The following is a 19,096-nucleotide window of genomic DNA, read 5'->3' on the forward strand; positions in this document are numbered from 1 at the left end:
ATCGAAGGAAGGGCCCTTTTGAATTCATAAACACCCTATCAGGCCCACAGCTTCAGGTGGCATGATTGATTTGTTCCTACCAGAATATTAGTTTTTAACTCAGCAAGATGGTTGTGCATGATGTCTAACTGCTCTTAGGTAAGTGTGGTAGACCTTCAACAACTTTAATATATTGATGAAGCTTCTTCTGCATGGAAGCACTCGCTCTTGTGGTGCATGATCATCTTCAATTTGACAAAACAAGAGCTAATAATATAGGCTAACTTTATCTTGTTGGACCTTATGCATGCATATATTCTGATTCAATGTTTATCTGACTTGTCAACATTAGGCAACACTGATCTCATTCGATTCTAAAACTCTACACTCAGTTTATTATCATTGTTCATACCAAAAACTGAAAAGGTTAGATTTTGAGAAATTAAAAGAAGGGTTAGAAATCTTATCGACTAAAAATAAAAACAATTTATAATATATAAATTAATATAAATTTTAATTTTTAATTAATTTTATAGAATTGAATTAAACTCAATTTCTTCTACACAAAGCTTCAGAGCTCTTAATATTACAAAGTATCACAAATTTCTTAATAAACTCTCACTTGATAAAATTTAAACATTACGACTCTCACTTAGCTTTCAACTAAAGTGGCATGATCCTATCCATGAAACAAATATATACTGTTATGTTGTTGACATAGATGCATCTGGATTAACGAAGAAGGTATGTGAATAGTATACAATCAATGAACTGTTTCAGAAGATAATTTCATCAATTCAGTAGACGTAAGAAACCAGAAAATTTAATATCAAAATGGTCTACAAAACCTTTGATAAATATTTTATCGAATCAATTCTTCCCAAATCACATTTATGATATATGCTTATGGATTTGTAACACTATGTATTGATAAATACTATTTAAAATTTGGGTAACTAGTAACAAGTGTACTGATCCAATGTTTTCTTATAATTTATAAGTTATATTACGAGTCCATTGTATTTATTTAATGATTTGTAATATTTTTTTTATATATAAAAAGGGGTTCTAATGCAATTAATTTAAGTCTATATAATTATTCTTCGACTCATTTACACATTTAACCATTCAATATAATTATAAAACAACAATTTTACCAAAATTTAACCTTATGATGATAGCATTATAAAACAACAATTGTAACGACGAAAAAGCGAGATTGAAAAGGAATTCAAAACAAAAATTGATCACGTAGTTGTCAAAAGAAATGGTGGAACAATGAGTGATTTGTCGGTGGTATGCTACTAAGGTTTCTGTCACCAACAAATGGTATAAAGAAAATAAGGAATGGTTTTGAAAAACTATGATAGAAAGGATACATAATAATATTATAAAAATTACATGAATGGAGCATTATTACTTTTTCTGCACATTAAACCACCTGCAAAGTTGGTGCATCCATGATCTTATAAATAACATCAAATCAAATCAAATTTAAAAACAATTTCTATGTATATGTTTTATCATAATTGAGTTACATACTAGTTTTTGCATATAGTATATTATTACCTTTACCTAAATGAAATTATGTTGAATTTTCTTAAATAAAATTTGAAAGTTCAAAACGTAAAAATAGATATAATACACCGAATAAAAAAATTCTAACTTTTACACAGTCGTTATTTTTTATATCATACTTTTTTCTTTTATTTATATCTCTTGTTTCCATTAAAATTGTGTTTATATTATTATTTTTCCTACTTAATATTTATCTTTTCTCCATTTCAATTCAAAATATTAAGATATTTATATGATATTGAAGATTATCATTGCTATACGTCCATTGCTGTATATAAATTTTGCAACTCCTTCGTTAGCTTCCAATGGAAATGGTATTTGAAGAGAAGAGAACAGCAGATAGAGATATGTGTTCAGAAAACGGTCCTCAAAAGTGAAAAGCATTTAGCTGAATTCTGACCTGTGTTCATATGCATGCTTGATATATATATATATATATATATATATATATATATATATATATATATATATGTTCAGCATATAATAATCTGCAGTCTTGAGTTTGGTGAACTTGTGTATGGTGAGGAATGATGATTGTTTTATCAGCTTATCATATTCCTTCACCAGCATGCCAAGCAAAGAGAGGCTTTTGTTGCTGAAATAGTTTACCTATATATGAAACTTTGTGAGTAAAAATGTAGTTATGGAATTGGCACTGCTTCTGTAACATATCAAACTTTATGCAGAGAAGCCATGGTTGGAAAAAAGCAGTTTATATGTATTCGAGATTTTCATGATGTAGGCTTATTTCTTGATGGCAAATTTTCCTGAGTGAAGAAGGACCAGAAAGAGACATATAAATAAATAATTGACACTGCTACTTTGCCAGTGCCAGCGATGGGATCCAAGAATCAAACAACTTTTGTCCTTTTGAAGTTGCTTTCTGAAACTCATAACTTTCTTCTTTGTTCATCATTCAAAAACAAATATTTTAATACAGATTTTTGTATAAAATTTTGTTACGTATCACTTTTTTACTATATCTGTTATTGTACTGATATATTCAAAATTTAATAAAACGAGACACATATGTATTATATCAAAATATTATCAAAAAAATATGTATTAACATATAGTTACCTTCCTTCTTCATTCTTTATGATTTCATTTTGAAGATAAAAAGAGAGAGAGTAATGACAATACTTAGATGAGGTGCTTAAGGAATGCGGCCTTTTTTTAACTCTTTTTTTTACTATGTTATTTATTTAACATGTACAGTGAATCATCACTCTCCACAAGGTGATTTTGTCTTCTTTTTATTTTTTATAAGGTTTAGTTTCACAAATTAATATAAAATATCACATTTTTTATTAGGTTTTTAAAAAACGTATAGGCATAGTGAAAATAATTAAATTTATTTTATTACTTATACAAATTGTAGATAAGAATTTAAAAATAAAGTAACACTTTTAATCATTTATAAAAGTAAAAAACACGAACTCAAATTAAATTTTTTTATATACTAGAGCAAGCACTACTCACTGAACCTTTGAATTTAAGAAATTAAAAAAAAATTAGTCTCTGCTTAGTTTGATATTGGTATTCTAATATACTTCTAATATACCTCATGAGAAAATAAGAAGATCCTAAATGAATGAAAAGTCATTGATTCTATAAGTTATCTTAATAAAATCAAAATTATGGTTCTTGTAATTCAGAATTTTACATTGCTCTTACAAAGTGAAATCCTTTTCTTCTTCTTTTTTTTGTTAAAATTCATATATTTCATTTGTATTTGTATTATAAATGTATTCTTTTATAGATTAATTATACAACATTGTCTACATTTTACATTAATATTGGAAAAGAAACATAATACTTGGATAAAAGATCTATCTTTTATTGATTTTTCATTATATATATATATATATATATATATATATATATATATATATATATATATATATATATATATATATATATATATATATATATATATGAGTGAGTAACTGAACTGAGCACCAGGTAGTGAATCATAAATAACATCCAGTGTTTTCTTTTGGAGAATCTGAGTTTTTAACCAGCCACTCCAATAAGAAATTGTTTGATTTTTTTTTTCTTTTAAGAAACATATGACATTAACTTATAATTCTCAAAAGTTCTTCGGAAACTTATTTTAATGAACTTTAATATAACTTATAGGTTTAATGTCTCGGTAGGTCCTTATTTTCGGCGTGAATTTCAAATAGGTCCCTTTTCTTTTCGGCGTCTCAATTGAGTTCTTTTTTGTGTAAAATTGAAGCAATTAGGGGTCTGCCGTCAAATTAGACAAACGGCCGTTTAAGTTTGCCTACGTGTTATTAAAAATGATTTTGAATTAATTTTTGTATTAAAAAATGGATTTGTTCTTCAAGGGTAAAAAAGGCAAACTGGGGCAAACCCTTTTCTTCTTTTCTTCTTCGATTGGAAGCGCGGTTCTTCTTTTCTTCTTCGATTGGAAGCGCGGAGGGGAAATCCCTTCCGAATGAAGAACTTACAAGAGGTCATGATGCTATTCGCTATCAGGACCGCCGGCGACGACGCCGGTCACCACCAGGGCTTCTCCCAGCGCCCCGTTTCACTTCGGGCAAAGCACTCCTACACCAGCGTCCACAACCGTCGCGACCCCTCGAGATCTCCAGTCAGGCGACCGTTGCGCGACCACGCTCCGTCAAGCTAGGACAGCCACCGGCGATGACGGTCACCATAGGAGGAAGATTTACCAGCGTCAACGCGACCTTCTCCTTCTTCGCTCTTCTCCGACAACCTAACTTCACCGTGCTTCTCACTGTTCCTGTTTTTTGACTGTTGGAGACATGAAGAGAAACTCAAAATTTGTTTTGTTTGTGCCCGAGTGGTTCTTGATGGTTCCTAGTGAATACAGGTGAGTAGTGTGAGAAGTGTATGATAGATGATGAAGGCGTTGAGGTGGTTACGGATGAGAGGAGTCAAAGGTTGGAGTTTGTATGGTTGCAGTAGGCAGAGACTGGGAAAAAAATCTCTACATAATTGAGCTCAACCGTAATTGCAAACTAACTTTTAAGTGCCTTACTTGAGCTGGCATAATCCAAGAATAAACGAAGCAAACAAACAGAGGGCCAGTGAGAATGTGAACAGAAGTTAGACATTTTATTCCAACAACAATGCCACTTAGTGGTAACCAATGCTTGACCAAAAACGACAATATTAAAGGTTGTATTGAAGTTGAGCAGTTAGAGTGTTGATTCCAGATTTGTTGGGAAAAGAAGGAAAACCAAAGGTTTGCACCTAGCGTCACAGCCGAACGGTATGAGTGCGTATGTGACTAGAGAACGAACGTCCCTAGACGAACGCTACGAACACACAGTACTGCAGCGTGGATGACCGAACGGTATGAGTAACATGTGCGACTGGAGAACGAACGTCCCTAGCCGAACGCTGAAGGAGATGAACAGAGAAAGAGAGAGTAAAACGCACAGAAACAATATTATTCACTCTGATTTCTTCAAAGTCACATTTACAAGAACAGAGGTTTAGAATTTATACAATGAAAAGGCAACTGGACAGTTAATTATAAACTGTCCTCTCTGAAACAATCATTACAAAACTCTAACACAAAGCTGCCACAGTCCTCTCTTATTTAGGTAATTTCCTAATCTAAACCGAACAAATCTAACCCAGAACTACATAAATCAAGGTAAATCAACAAAAACATAGAAAGCCCTTTGAGAGAAGTATAAGAATGATCCAGTTAAAGGGAAATGAAGCCATACAAGGTACCAAATCACTTCATCTTAGCCTCTGTAAAGAGAACATGACGATTAACCCTAGGATCAAATTTTCGAAACTCAAGCTTCTCTGTGAACTGTCTCGGCTTTCTCTTTTCATAGAAAAATCCAGTGCCGACAGCAGACACTAGTTTCACATGAGCCTTTTTCTTCTTGTCACCCATTCTTTACTCTTGAAAGTGATATCACTATCTATCACAAACGCAAGATCTGTAATGGAGGTGTTGTGAGACGCAAATATGTGTGGTAGATGTTCGATTCGTCGCGCTGCTGCAGGTGTGTAAGGCTGCTCCTTCCACTGTTTGTCGTGACTAACGCCGGTGAGGTGCGATTGGAGGTTATCAGAGGAATGGCAAAGAGAAGATGATATGAAGAGGATTATATGAAAAGGGTTTGCCCCAGTTTTCCTTTTTTGCCCTTGAAGAACAAATCCATTTTTTAATACAAAAATTAATTCAAAATCATTTTTAATAACACGTAGGCAAACTTAAACAGCCGTTTGTCTAATTTGACAGCAAACCCCTAATTGCTCCAATTTTACACAAAAAAGAACCCAATTGAGACGCCGAAAAGAAAAGGGGCCTATTTGAAATTCATGCCGAAAATAGGGACCTACCGAGACATTAAACCTAACTTATAAAAGCAACGTTTTTTACCTTATTGCAACAAATCCCATTATCAAAAGTATGACAAAACTATAATTTATCTAAATAAACCTTGAGTTATCTGTTAAAACTTGTTTTTTTGTAACTGCCTTAATTTATTTCAATTTATTTTAATTTATTAGTTGCTACACTTTAGGAGCAAGTCTCGTTCTTATCCACCGTTTCTGGAAACTGCTACGTGGTTTCTGAAAACTGCTATTGCTACGTGAATGCTTTCAATTTTATCATTATAAATGTATCTGAGATATATTGAATAATATATCCTTTTCCAGAATTAAGGAATTCTCCACCGTCTTCCTTCTTCATTTTCTCGTTGCCTCTTTTTTGTTCTATTAATCCAACAAATTGGTATCAAGAGCATTTTTGTTCTTAAGGGACCTGTAGAATGGAAGGAGAGTCAACTTCCTTTCCAGTAACACTTCCCATCTTTAATGGGGAAGACTATGATATGTGGGCTGTAAAAATGCAGTCCTATCTAGAGGGACTGGATTTATGGGAAGCTGTGGAAGAGGATTACACTGTTCAACCGCTGCCAGAGAACCCTACCTTGGCTCAAATCAAAAATCACAAGGAACAAAAAACAAAGAAGGCAAAGGCAAAGTCATCCTTGTTTTCTGGTGTTACAAAATTGATCTTCACCAGAATCATGACTCTTAAATCACCAAAAAAAAATTGGGATTTTTTGAAGGAAGAATATGAAGGAGATGACAAAATAAAAAGCATGCAAGTGTTGAACCTAAGGAGGGAATTTGAGATGCAAAGGATGAAAGAGTCAGAGACAATCAAGGAGTACTCAAACACGTTATTGGGCATTGCCAACAAAATAAAGTTGTTAGGCAGTGACTTTGCAGACTCCAGAATCGTCGAGAAAATCCTTGTGACAGTTCCAGAAAGGTACGAAGCGTGTATTGCCTCATTGGAAAACACAAAGAATCTGTCCAAGATTACTTTGGCGGAAGCGTTACATGCTTTGCAGGCCCAAGAGCAACGGAGGCTTATGAGGCAAGAACATGTGGTTGAAGATGCTTTACCAGTAAAGCATCAAGTTGCTGCAACCAGTAAGAAGAAAAGCTTCAAGAAATTCCATCCAACAAGCAGCGAAGATATTACAAACAAAGGCAAGGATAAAAAGAAAAATTATCCACCTTGTAAGCATTACGGAAAAATGGGACATCCACCATTTAGATGTTGGAAAAGACCAGACGCGAAGTGCAGTAAATGCAATCAGCTTGGCCGTGAAGCTGTCATTTGTAGAAGCAAACTTCAACAGCATGAAGCCAATGCCCAAGTTGTTGAGCAAGACGAAGAAGATCACATTTTTACTGCAACATGTTTTTCAGCAAGGGGCAACTCAGAATGCTGGCTGGTTGACAGTGGGTGTACCAACCATATGACATATGACAAAACTCTATTCAAGGACTTGAAGCCCACTAAAGTCTCGAAAGTCAGAATAGGAAATGGTAGCTATATTTCTGCAAAAGGAAAAGGAACCATAGTAATTTCAACGAGCACAGGTACAATAACAATCTCAAATGTTCTTTATGTACCTGACATTGATCAAAATTTGCTAAGTGTAGGTCAGTTGATGGAAAAGGGATTTAAAGTGTCCTTTGATCATCAACATTGTCTTATTTATGACATTGCTGACCGGGAAATTCTAAAAATTAAAATGAGAGATAAAAGCTTCTCATTTGATCCAACAGAAGATGGAAACTGCTACTGCTACGTGGTTTCTGAAAACTGCTATTGCTACGAGAATGCTTTCAATTTTATCATTATAAATGTATCTGAGATATATTGAATAATATATCCTTTTCCAGAATTAAGGAATTCTCCACCGTCTTCCTTCTTCATTTTCTCGTTGCCTCTTTTTTGTTCTATTAATCCAACATATCCACATACTCTGAAAGGAAATGTCCAAATCACTTCACATCTTTAAAGAGGTGAAAAAAAAAACAGAATCATTTCAATGCACAGGGAGTGATTGACATGGCTGGGCAAAACAGAGCACTTTTACATGTATAAAGCAAACAAGTACATCTTCGAGAGGAAGAAGTAACAGATAAATACTTGAAATTGTAGAATTGTAGCTTTTATAGTTATACAAACGCCTAAAGGGGATCAGAGCAAATCAATGAACCAAACAATACAAATTTTTCCATAGTTCTCCTCCGAAACATTTTTCTGATTAACAGTGTGAGTGTCACTTTCCCAAAAATAAAATATACATGATTCAGGTTACACAAAACTGAAGTCAACTTTCAGATTAACTAAATTAGAAAAAATTAAAAACAAAAATTAATAGAAGCATTCAGGAGGATGCACAATATGCTCACAAGCCACAGATACTTCTAACTCCACACTGTCCATAGAATGGCAATCCCAGGAATAAAAACATTTGAATTTTAATAACTATTTACACACCTAGAGTTCTTGGGGTAACAGATTGTCTGAGACTTCTACTGATGGGTAGGTGAACGTAAACCTCATGGACATCTTGTTTACAAACCTCTCCTCTATCACGGTCTATCGCATAGCAGATGTAAATTGTGTCGATTACATTGTCTAGCACATGCACCAGGTAACCCAACACTACTATCAGTAGCACCCATGCCATTGCAGCCACAAAATATGAATCAGTCCCAAGATTGGTACCAGCTTTTAAGATAACACAGGCCTGGTTATACATAAACAATCAAGACAAACATTCATATGAGAAACATGAAATAATGATAAAACCGTAAAACAAACTACTAACAATGCATTACATCGAGAGAATAACCACATCCATTAAATAACCGACGAGCTTTTTATCTCAAAAACGGAAAAGAACGGTTCATATTAATTTTTAGGACATTATTTTCCCGGAGCCTGGAGTTTTATAAGAAAATGAAGGTTCAATCAACTGACTTGTATCCTCCCCCAACCTCCCTTTAACCTCAAAAACAATTCCAACAAATGAAGTATAAATTGACATCAATTTATGGCTACCTAGTAAAAATGAGAGCTATATCATAAATCTACAATTAATGGAGATTTATAGCTACTTGTAGTCCTCAGTTTTATTAGGGAAATTAGCTTCGCATATTTATATTTTGACACTTTATTTGAAATTTTAGTATTTTATATTTGTAGAAGCTATTAGCGTTATTTTAATGACTTTTACATTCGTATTTTTTTTTAAAAATGTAAAAGATAACCTGTAGTTTAACACCAGATCATCAGCGATTCAGCATTGGGAGTAGAAGGTCAACAAAGTCGGCATTAGGTGCTCTCTATAGCATCAATTGATGAAATCACAGAAATAAACTATTATGGAATGCCAATCGCTAAAACGCCAGCACCCAGGGTCAGGTTCAAGAGATTCCAGTCAGTGCCAACACTAGGCACTCAGGATTGAAGGCCAAGAATGTATTTTGAATCTTTAGACCAAAAGAAGGCATATGACGTTGTTCTCGTCAAAGTCTAGGGGATCTTAACTGGAGCATTCAGAATAAGTTGTCATTTTCTGAGAATTCTTTTGTAATAATCATAAACACAAGAGTAGTTATCATTTAGCATTTCTTTTAGTTAGTGAGATGCGTACGCATATAGTGTTTGGTTCTCAAAGCAGTCATGATCAAGGTGGTTCAATTTATCAAAGATTAGTTCCAATATGTCAACAATTCATTTTGAGTGGCATTTTGTTTGTGAGTGTGGTAGTTTTGTAAAAGCTCAGGTTCCTACAGGTTAGCCCAATTCCTATGAAGTTACAGTCCTCGAGCCGATGAGGATGATATACAACATGGGTTGGTATGTTCCAACCCAATGGGTTGGATTTTACCAGAAGGTAGACAACTTCTCAGTTTCAAGTTGATAAGGAGAAGAGTGTATACAACAGGGGTTGATATGTTCCAACTCAATGGGTTAGATTTTACTTGAGGGTACAGAGGTAATAAGATCCCAAAGAGTTCCAAAACATTATTCAAGCTCTAGAGTTCTTGGGAAGGGCTCCAGGAGCACAAATATATTCATTCTACCCTTTCCATAGTCTTGTTTTCTACTTGTTTTTCCTTGTGTAACCCACTCTAGGCTAAATAAGGTTGATGAACTTAAATGAAACTTTATGTTATCCGAAACTGTTTATACAAGTTTATTCCGCAAAATTTTCGCATCTTTCTTGTTACTTTTATTGTTTTCTTTAGTTTTGGGGTATAGCAATTGATCGTAGGTTGTGGCAACTGGAACATTGGGCATAGACTGGAACTGAAATTGTTTGCCAATTGTATGGGCGAGTCTAGGAATTAGGGTTTGTGAAATTTCATGTAGTCCCATATTGAGTAAAATAAACTACTTGATACAGTGCTTAAATCTTGAGACTCTCCCACCTTATAGACTAGTTTCTTTGATTAGACTCTTCTCTTGTGCTTAAGTCCTAATCAAGTTAGTCTCTGTCTAGGGAATTATAAATATTAATTTTGAGTCATGGTTGAGTCAAGGAACTGAGCTTAATTTAATTGCGTAGAATCAAACCATAATTTCATCATTTGGTTTGCATGAATTGAACTCAAATTTGTAGTATGAAAAGAACGGGATTTTGAGTCCTAATCAAGTTAGACATTGTCAGGGAATTATAAATATTAATGAGTCATGGTCTTGCGTCAAGGAACTGAGCTTAATCTAATGTCGTAGGTTCAAACTATAATTCATCAATTGGCTTGCATGGATTGAACTCAAATTTGTAGGATGAAGAGAATGGGTTTTTTTACCCTGTTTCTTTCATTTTTCTAAACACTTGCAAGAATTCTTTGTCTTCAATTATTTCCATCTTAATGAATTACTAGCTGAAATAGTTTACATTGGTAGTAATTAGCACTTATCACAGTCTTTGTATGCGCATTAACTCTACTAACTATCTACTATTGGCATGATAGGAAGTTTCAATTTCATAATATTTTTATTCCAAAACCTAACTTTCGTTACTATATAGATTATTCCATGGTAAGAACATACAGATCACAGCACATTTGCAATACAAATTTCCTATTAGCATCACGTACCACTATTGTGTATGTTGCAGAAAAGACAAAAACGATTCCCGCCAGAATACGAGATGAGATTGTCTCCACGAAAACAGCAGAGAGAAGATTGCGTCTCAGTAGTTCATATGTCATCCTTGCAGAAGAGCAGTAGGCTTCACCAGTTATTGCAGCAAAGTTTACGGTGAACTTGTTGAGAAAATCAACTGCTGTCAGTAAGGCGTTTACACAGCACCGCAGAACAAGGTTCACTATCCCGGGAATATCCTCTTGTCTTGCACTGTCAACCGCAGAACGCACCATTCGAACAACAAAGATAAGCAACCCCGACAAACATATGGTGCCAGAAGAAGAACCAAAAGCATTTCTGCAAGCCAAATTCCACAGTTAGTGTCTTCCTAAATGAAAAGCAACCAACCATTCAACACAGTTGAACACTTCGTTATCAGCCAATCAAGCAGTACACCAGAGGGAACCACGATAATATATACTCAGAAGCTCAAAGACATGCAACAGGTAAGAGCAATCTTGAACTAAGAAATTTTAAAAGCAACCAGCAAGAGCTAAAGAATTACTGAAAATGGAATCAAAGAAAACATTTCAAACCAAGCACTAACACTAGGCTTCTGGAGTAAGAATTTATGAATGAAAATTTATATATAAACAAAAGATGTACTGTAAGCAAATCAAAGCACGCAATTTAATCCAAACTAACCAATCTAACAGTGGAGTCCAAATGAAACATGATATAAGCGAACAAATGTAAGGAAACAACAACAATGTTGACCTGAGAGAAGTTCGAATACTCCGCTTAGGAGTTTCATGATCCTTAGAGAAATACCAATTAGCTATGGTGCCACTGATGACATAAACTTGAGCTTCAACCATAGCTGCCGCAGACCACAACATGGTGAGAATAGCCAAAGCAAAATAAGCAGGAACCCATGAATCTTCCTTCCACACACAAGCATATCCGCTCGCCAAATTCTTCACCGCAATCTTCCCATTAAACCTCGAAAACACCATGAAAACCACTATTGGCACGTAATACGCGAGAAGCCCGACGATCAAACAAGGCAGCACCCCGAACAAGTTCAAATTCCTGGAAAGTGCGTGGGAAGCGACCCCGATTATGCTGATAGTGAGCTCCACGCGATGCCAATTCACGACCAAGATCCACACGACGGCCCCAATCACCAAGAAGACGAAGACCATCACGACAACCCGATACGCGAGGGGGAAGGCGGTGCTGCAAGACGAGCGGAGGGTGCATGCGACGAACCAATAGACGTTGAGGAAAATAGGGATGGCGATGAAGAAGGGAATCGCAGCGTAGACAATTTGTTTGGTGTAATGCTTGAGTAAGAGAAGCAAAGCCCAGCACAGGGGGATGCTAAGAACGAAGGTGATGACGAGGGTCCATATGAGACCCTTGACCAAGTGCGAGGAAGAATCGAGGGAAAGCCACGAGGAAAGGGAGGAAGAAGTGGAAGAAGGGTTTAGGACGCAGGAGGAGGAGGAGGCGTCGTAGGAGAAAGATGAGAGAGAGGGGTAGTCGGTGTTCCGGTGGAAGACGGCGAAAATGCCGAAGGCGAAGGTGGAGATGACAAAGAGAAGGAAGAGGATGAGGAAAGGGAGGTCCTTGAAGGAACGAGGACCTGAATTGTAAGTGATGTGAAGGTATTGCTGGTTTGACTCCGATTCTTCTTCCACCGCCGAAGATGCCGAAGAAGGGTACGAGGGTTTCGACAGAAAGGGTTGCGATGCCGAGGATTCGAATGGAGAATCGCCTTTGTTGTTCGGATCCTCGCTGCCACCCATCATGATAATGCACCCCAACAATACACACAAACGGAACAGAGAACACAAAAACAGAGTGAGAGTCGCACGTTTGAATGGTGGCTGGCTAAGGTGATGTTCTGTATTTTTGGACTCAATTCTGAGCTGTTTGGTGGCACTCTCAGAACAGGACTCTTTCAACTCATAATTTCTATGTGTAGATTGTTAATTTCTTATGTTCAATCCAAATACACAAAATGAAATTTTGTGTGAAGTGAGAAATTCTCCTCACGAATAATATACTGCAGATTTTGTTTTGTAATTTGGGAAAGGCTGGTGGATCTGATGGGGAAAACAAAGTGAAATAAAGTTTTGAATTTTGTAGTTTCACTTACGTATTAATCTAACTGGATTTTAATCGAATTTTTAGCATAAAATAGCATGTTTTATGTTTTATTTTCTTGCAAGTGGGTGAAATGAAATGTTCCTTACATCATTGTTATTATTATTAGATTATACAAGTGTTTGCTCTTGGTAGTGCTTGGTCACTACAATAGTATTAATTGATTGTAAGGATATTCTCATATACGTTTATTGAGATGCTGAATGTTAGTTATTGTGAAAGAACTCTGTTTTTTTATTATTATTATTATTATGGGAAGGAGATGCATACCCCAATAGAAAATGAGACAGCAAATCAAAGGATGGATCACGTGCAGCACATGGTTGATCGTTGTGTTGTGTTTTGCATTACGACAAAAGTAGCTTCGATTCAGAGACACGGCGTACTCTGTTCAAACACCTGAGCTGCAATCCCATGTTTTCAGACTCCATGCCCTTATGCCTTTTTACTTCGACTCTGTTCAGCTTGATACGGTAAACAGCACTTGCAAAACTAAAATCCCATTTTTTCTCTCGCATGAATATTGAAAAAGTGTTTTCATCTATGATTATAGTTATTATATTATCTATCTAAGAGAAATATTTATATCAGGAATACTCATTAAAAATATTTCACCAAAATAGACTTTACCACTGATGTCACCCCCTTCAAATAATACAAATCATCTGTTGCCTTGAATTGCATTGCTTTGAACTCTAAAATTACACCAAATTATATGTGATCTGATTCTACTGAACGGCTTAATCTTCCTCCATAAATTTCAACAGAGATTTTAGACCTTAAGTTGTTATCTAGTACTGCTAGTTTTCTGTCTCACCTGTTGCATAAGCCAACAACAAAAGTCATCGAAATCAATGATGGCAGAGTAGTTAAACACTTCCGATTCTTAAACTTTGATTAAGAATACGCCCTATTACATTTTGTAATTTATGTCAATCTAAATTGATTTAATGTATAAGTTAGGTTATTATCTTAAATTTTATGTAATTACAAATGTTGAGTTTTGAAAAACTTAAAAAGCCTTTTAAGATTTAATGAATTTATTTATTTATTTGTATAAATAAAAAATAGTCGTCATTTTAATTTTTTGTTATATTTAATAATTTTAAATACAATACGCTGAGCATGGCAATTTAACTCTTTAGTCAAATAAAATGTTAAGAGCAAACATTAGCCTCTGACAACAACAACTCGGCATCTAGTGAAAATTAACTGAAATAGATAACTTATAATTGTGTGTTACTTTCGTACATTTTCTTTTACAATGAAAGAGAAATAGAAGGATGGAATCAAATCAGCTATGTGATAGTTATAAAACTTGTGGCAAAACAAATATTTGAATAAAATAACTCTTTCCTTTGTTCTACTGCAGACGGCTCTGTTAAATACACAAGAATGGCCTTTGAAAACTATAATAAACAGACAAACATGAAACGGACTAAAAAAATACCAATTACAGTATGTTGCTGAGATCGTTACATATAAAAGAAACTGGATTTTAGTATATTTTTTAACAGTAACAATCTACCGATTCTCTTTCAAGTCAAGTTGGCATGTTTGAACTATACTTTGTAAAGCATGGTTTAGACCCTGAATGAAGCCAAATAATAATTTTACAATACCATAATCGAAGCATGAGGAAGTTCAACTTTCATCATCCCAGTGGCTCTTGGGTATCTCCCCAGAGTCTGCTATCACTACCTTCTTCCTGGGTTTTCCACTGTAGGTTCCAGCTCCCCCTTCAATTGCATACACAATATCCATGCCTTGTACAACCTTGCCAAATACAACATGCTCTCCATCCAACCTGCAATATTTACATATAAGTTGACTTCATAACATAACTACGAAGTATTAACCAGTGATAATGACCCAATGAGCATGTATTTTTCCTTTATAATAACGAATTCAAAGCTAGAGTCTATTTGTTGGAGTCACACATTAAGCAAAATCAACTAACTGATCCGCTACTTAGGCTTTATGATTCTCCCACCAAATGGACTAGTATTTTGGGTTAGGCTCTGCTGTTGTGCTTAAATCCTTATAATTAGTGTTTCCATAAGAGTTGAGCTATAGATAGTCATTTATGACCTGAATTAAGGTGCAAACCAAAATTGATATATGAATAAGTGTAGGTAGTGTGAAAGTCGTCGTGAACTGACCCCTTAAAAGGGTGACAATGCTATGAATCTCGCATTAAGTAGAATGAACAACTTGATGCAGAGTATTTAAGTCTTGAGACTCTCCTTCTTAATAGACTAGTCTTTTAGGTGTGTGTGCAAACCTGAAAAAGACTGCGCTTAACCTATGAGAACTTAATCCAACTGCATCTGTTCCCCAGTCTAGAAATTGTCCAAACCATGCACTATCAGGACAAAAATAACTTACCAACTGGCCTTCACCGTTGTAATGAAAAACTGTGAGCCATTGGAATCAGGTCCTGAATTTGCCATAGAGACAACGCCTGAAATCATGGGAGTATGACAGAAAAACATTAAGTTCTAAAATATTTATAATAAAATGAAATGCTTGCAACAAGCAAATTTTTACACACCAGCATGAGAATGTTTAATCTTGAAATTCTCATCAGGAAAGGTGCCACCATAAATAGATTCAGACCCTTTACCATCACGATGAACAATGTCTCCGCCCTGAATCACAAAACCAGATACTATCCGATGAAATGGTGTTCCTTTGTAATGAAGCTTTAAGCCATTTTCACTCTTTCCTTTCTGCCCTACACAACATGGAACACTCCTAATCAGTGCAAGGACCGGTCAGGATTAAATTAATAAACAAGAAGAAGAGACTACAGCTACCTGTACACAAAGCTCTAAAATTTTCTGCACAAAGAAAATTCGGTCATTAGAAATTGCACTGCTGTAAAGTATGAGTAACAATTACATTTTTACCAAAGAAGCTAACGCTTGGTTCAGGAAGAATGAAAATTCATATTCTTTAAACAATTAAGCTTCAGAAAGGAGAAATTGAAATAGAAGGACATTGACATACCCACAGTTTTCGGTACAACTTGGCCATACAATCCAATCACTATCCTACCTGCAGGAGCTATTTTGTGAGTCAAAATGATTCAAATGATTGCATTGGGTAAAATTTCTAGAAATATTGCTAGACAACCTAATCGCTGTTTGTCAATATCAATGTCCAAGAACACTCTGTGTGTAATTTCAGGGACCTGTTGTATTTTCTCCTCAACAACCTACATTAGAAAAGGGAAAAGTTTCAGTTAAGATGGAAATCATAAGTTGGAAAAATTTACAGATGACCTTATGTTGAAATTACAAGGTTTTACAGAGAAAGAGAGATGAGAAAAAGAAAATAACCTTGAAATATGAGTATAAAAATTTGATACAATGATCTTGTTCAAAGACTAAAGTAGTAACATGTATTCATAAAAATTAATAGACTTCTAATCTACTGCTGTATTATAAATATAAATCATTGTTTTGAATGAAAATATTTATAGATACTATTCTTACATTAGAACGTATTTAGGATTTACTCTTAAATGAGATAGTTTTTGACATTATTCTCATTAATACATGCGTCATAGGTTAATGTTCATGGATATTTAGTGTTAATAAATAATGCTCTCAACACAGGTCCACACATGTTAAAGTGGATAAAAAAAGCCTCGTATACTCAGAATGTGATTCGAGATACAGCTTTAACGAATGAACCTATACCAAATAGAGAGCTACCACCACAAATAAAGAACCAAGTTCCAGTTTTAATGACACAAGCCTAAACTGAAATTGTTCAAATATAAATGAGAATAACAAACCAAAAGCAGGGACTGTTCATAATAAGCTGCGAACGAGGAAGTTTGAACCCAGACATGATGGTTTGATTTCAGCCGAAAACTCAAACTGAAATCAAAGGATAAAGTTAACTCAGGCAGTATTGCTTGCCCTGGAACTACAAAATTCTTTCCTATTGCTCTTTTCAACAAAATACCGACCTCTTTCTATTTATGACACATTCTTCCACCGTATGCTATCCTAACCAAGTACCCTCTCTTCATCAATTTCTATCATATTTCTACTGATCACAGCCTTCTATGAGCACTAAATGCATCTCGTGATTTGGACCTACAGTATAGATTCCTTTCACTAATAATTAAAGGAATCATGTGAAATAACACCCTCCGTGTCTAGACCCTCAATTTGAATGTCCATTATCTTGTTCTTTCTAAAACCAAACAAGGCACGAGTAAGCAAAATCGGTCTATAGAGATGGATGCCTTTTCAAACTAGCTAATATTTGTATGTGTCTCCCTTGATGCAATTTCGCAGCTAAACCCCATTTTGCTCATGAAGCAGCTTAATTTTTCTTTCTGAGGATGGAAGTTGAAATACTTTACCTTGGTTCATACACCTGGTAGTACTGCATACACTAACCCATCCAAAAAGATCCTTAAGCAACTTTTACTCGAAAAATGAAGAAGGAACAGATCACAATACATATGCATGCAACACAGCTCCGGCACAATCCTCAGAATCGAGCCATGAGAGTTCATCACCAATCAAATTGTATAGAAGAAGCCAACAAGAACAAAAATAGTCAAAATGGAAAATTAAATGCATCCAAAAGCAATACCACTATATTACATTAAAGAGTTTTGTTTAAGAGGCGCACTTCCTCAGTGTGACATTAGAGATAATGTAAGCAAAATAAAAAAGACAAAAACGAGCATTTTATTTTCATTCTATCAGAAAAAGAAAGTAGAGTTGGAAGTACAGATTCAAACAACGCGCCAAACAATTGGAATCAAAAGTTCAGATCAGTGCAAAGAAACTAAAAGCAAAAAGTACCAAACACCTTCAAACTAACACTAATAACAGCATTACGCCTGAAACCCTGCCTAATTGCCCAAAACAGATCCAAATAACAACAGCATGGGGATAAGGAGTTAAATTGCGCACCAGTTTTGAAGTAGTATAACCATAAGTAGCGGTAGAACCAGTATATGCGAAAATGAGGAAAATTGAGAGAACAAGGAAGAGAAGGAGAAGTCGTGGGTGAACGAGAAAGGCGATCGCTTTAGGCATTGCTTCAATACTCTCTTTGCTCACTTATGCCCAATCAAAGCAAAATTGAAGCTTTCTTATCCTCCATGGCAGATGGCATACTGGGTTTGTCTCAGACCTCGAAGTGCAAACGAAACTTTGGAAAAACCGAAAGTAGCTGTAGCTGAAGGTGAAGATGATTCAAGCTCGCAACAGAGGGCGGTGCGGAACGCGAACCTAGTACAAAAATATGTTTATTAATTATTTAATTTTTAAAATAATAATACTTTTACAGCTTTAAAAATTACCCTCACCCCGTATTTATAAATAGAATAAGGTATATTATAATTTTAATTAAAAGTAAAATGAATATATTTGATGTGTTATTATCTTGTATTATTAAATGGAATTTTCGTTTAACATATAAATATCACTATTCTATTTTAATTATGAGGAGCTCGTCGTTCCCAAATTTTTAAATAAGTGGTAATATTTTAATATTCATTTAACAAGTAATGTTGATGTAACCATTTAAAACGATCATTTTCTAATATAAATGGTCATATTATTTGGAGTGTCATTTTTTTAAGGTAGGGTAAAATTATCATTTTAAAGAAAAGTCTCAGTCACTCACAAACATAAAAACGAAATACTAATTTAAGAGTAGAAGAGTTTTTTTAGAAAAACATTTTCTTTATTTTTATTCAATCATCAGGAAATAAATAACTTACATCTTGAAAAAAATTTAATCTATTATGAAAATATTTTCACCGATTTTAGTAAAAATAAAATAAAATATTTAATAAAAGTAACGTAGTTAATTTGTTATCATTGATTAAGCATGACTCTTTTTAATACACCAAAAACTTTTTATTATATACATATTCATTAACTTGAA

The 19,096-nt window shown here is 34.7% G+C and overlaps 3 protein-coding genes across 6 annotated transcripts; all 3 read right to left on the reverse strand.

The window, feature by feature from the left end:
• Positions 1-5,143: 5,143 nt before the first annotated feature.
• LOC108339474 (uncharacterized) lies at positions 5,144-5,718 on the reverse strand. Its single transcript, XM_017576602.2, has one exon. The coding sequence runs from the start codon at positions 5,465-5,467 to the stop codon at positions 5,300-5,302; it is 168 nt and encodes a 55-aa protein (XP_017432091.2). The 5' UTR covers positions 5,468-5,718; the 3' UTR covers positions 5,144-5,299.
• A 1,884-nt stretch (positions 5,719-7,602) lies between these two features.
• On the reverse strand, positions 7,603-13,119 carry LOC108340635 (uncharacterized). Its single transcript, XM_017578132.2, has 4 exons — positions 11,774-13,119; positions 11,008-11,353; positions 8,393-8,645; positions 7,603-7,871 (listed from the first exon to the last, which is right to left on the reverse strand). Exons 1-4 carry the CDS (start codon positions 12,808-12,810, stop codon positions 7,849-7,851), a joined length of 1,659 nt encoding a protein of 552 aa, XP_017433621.1. The 5' UTR covers positions 12,811-13,119; the 3' UTR covers positions 7,603-7,848.
• LOC108338864 (peptidyl-prolyl cis-trans isomerase CYP21-1) lies at positions 11,214-18,438 on the reverse strand. 4 transcript variants are annotated; one of them, XM_052878494.1, is made up of 8 exons: positions 18,115-18,438; positions 16,307-16,388; positions 16,181-16,228; positions 15,988-16,011; positions 15,723-15,905; positions 15,557-15,632; positions 14,791-14,975; positions 11,214-11,353 (listed from the first exon to the last, which is right to left on the reverse strand). In XM_052878494.1, the coding sequence occupies exons 1-7, from the start codon at positions 18,238-18,240 to the stop codon at positions 14,813-14,815; spliced, it is 702 nt and encodes a 233-aa protein (XP_052734454.1). In that variant the 5' UTR covers positions 18,241-18,438; the 3' UTR covers positions 11,214-11,353; positions 14,791-14,812. The 4 variants fall into 4 exon arrangements, with proteins under 4 accessions (XP_052734454.1, XP_052734453.1, XP_052734456.1 ...); XM_052878493.1 differs by lacking the exon at positions 11,214-11,353 and adding an exon at positions 13,760-13,985; XM_052878496.1 differs by lacking the exon at positions 11,214-11,353 and adding an exon at positions 14,490-14,546.
• Between the last annotated feature and the right edge of the window lie 658 nt (positions 18,439-19,096).

Source organism: Vigna angularis, chromosome 5, assembly GCF_016808095.1.
Source record: "Vigna angularis cultivar LongXiaoDou No.4 chromosome 5, ASM1680809v1, whole genome shotgun sequence".
Taxonomy (NCBI): Eukaryota; Viridiplantae; Streptophyta; class Magnoliopsida; order Fabales; family Fabaceae; genus Vigna; species Vigna angularis.

What these genes read in the sequence shown, in the direction of transcription:
- LOC108339474 (XM_017576602.2), bottom strand. Translation starts at nt 5,467, where the DNA reads ATGGGTGACAAGAAGAAAAAGGCTCATGTGAAACTAGTGTCTGCTGTC.
- LOC108340635 (XM_017578132.2), bottom strand. Translation starts at nt 12,810, where the DNA reads ATGATGGGTGGCAGCGAGGATCCGAACAACAAAGGCGATTCTCCATTC. An exon ending in AGTATTCGAACTTCTCTCAG is followed by an intron (nt 11,354 to 11,773) that starts GTCAACATTGTT and finishes TTTGGCTTGCAG; the next exon opens with AAATGCTTTTGGTTCTTCTT. An exon ending in CTGCAACATACACAATAGTG is followed by an intron (nt 8,646 to 11,007) that starts GTACGTGATGCT and finishes ATGTATAACCAG; the next exon opens with GCCTGTGTTATCTTAAAAGC.
- LOC108338864 (XM_052878494.1), bottom strand. Translation starts at nt 18,240, where the DNA reads ATGCCTAAAGCGATCGCCTTTCTCGTTCACCCACGACTTCTCCTTCTC. An exon ending in GTTATACTACTTCAAAACTG is followed by an intron (nt 16,389 to 18,114) that starts GTGCGCAATTTA and finishes TTTCTAATGTAG; the next exon opens with GTTGTTGAGGAGAAAATACA. An exon ending in TATTGACAAACAGCGATTAG is followed by an intron (nt 16,229 to 16,306) that starts GTTGTCTAGCAA and finishes TAGCTCCTGCAG; the next exon opens with GTAGGATAGTGATTGGATTG.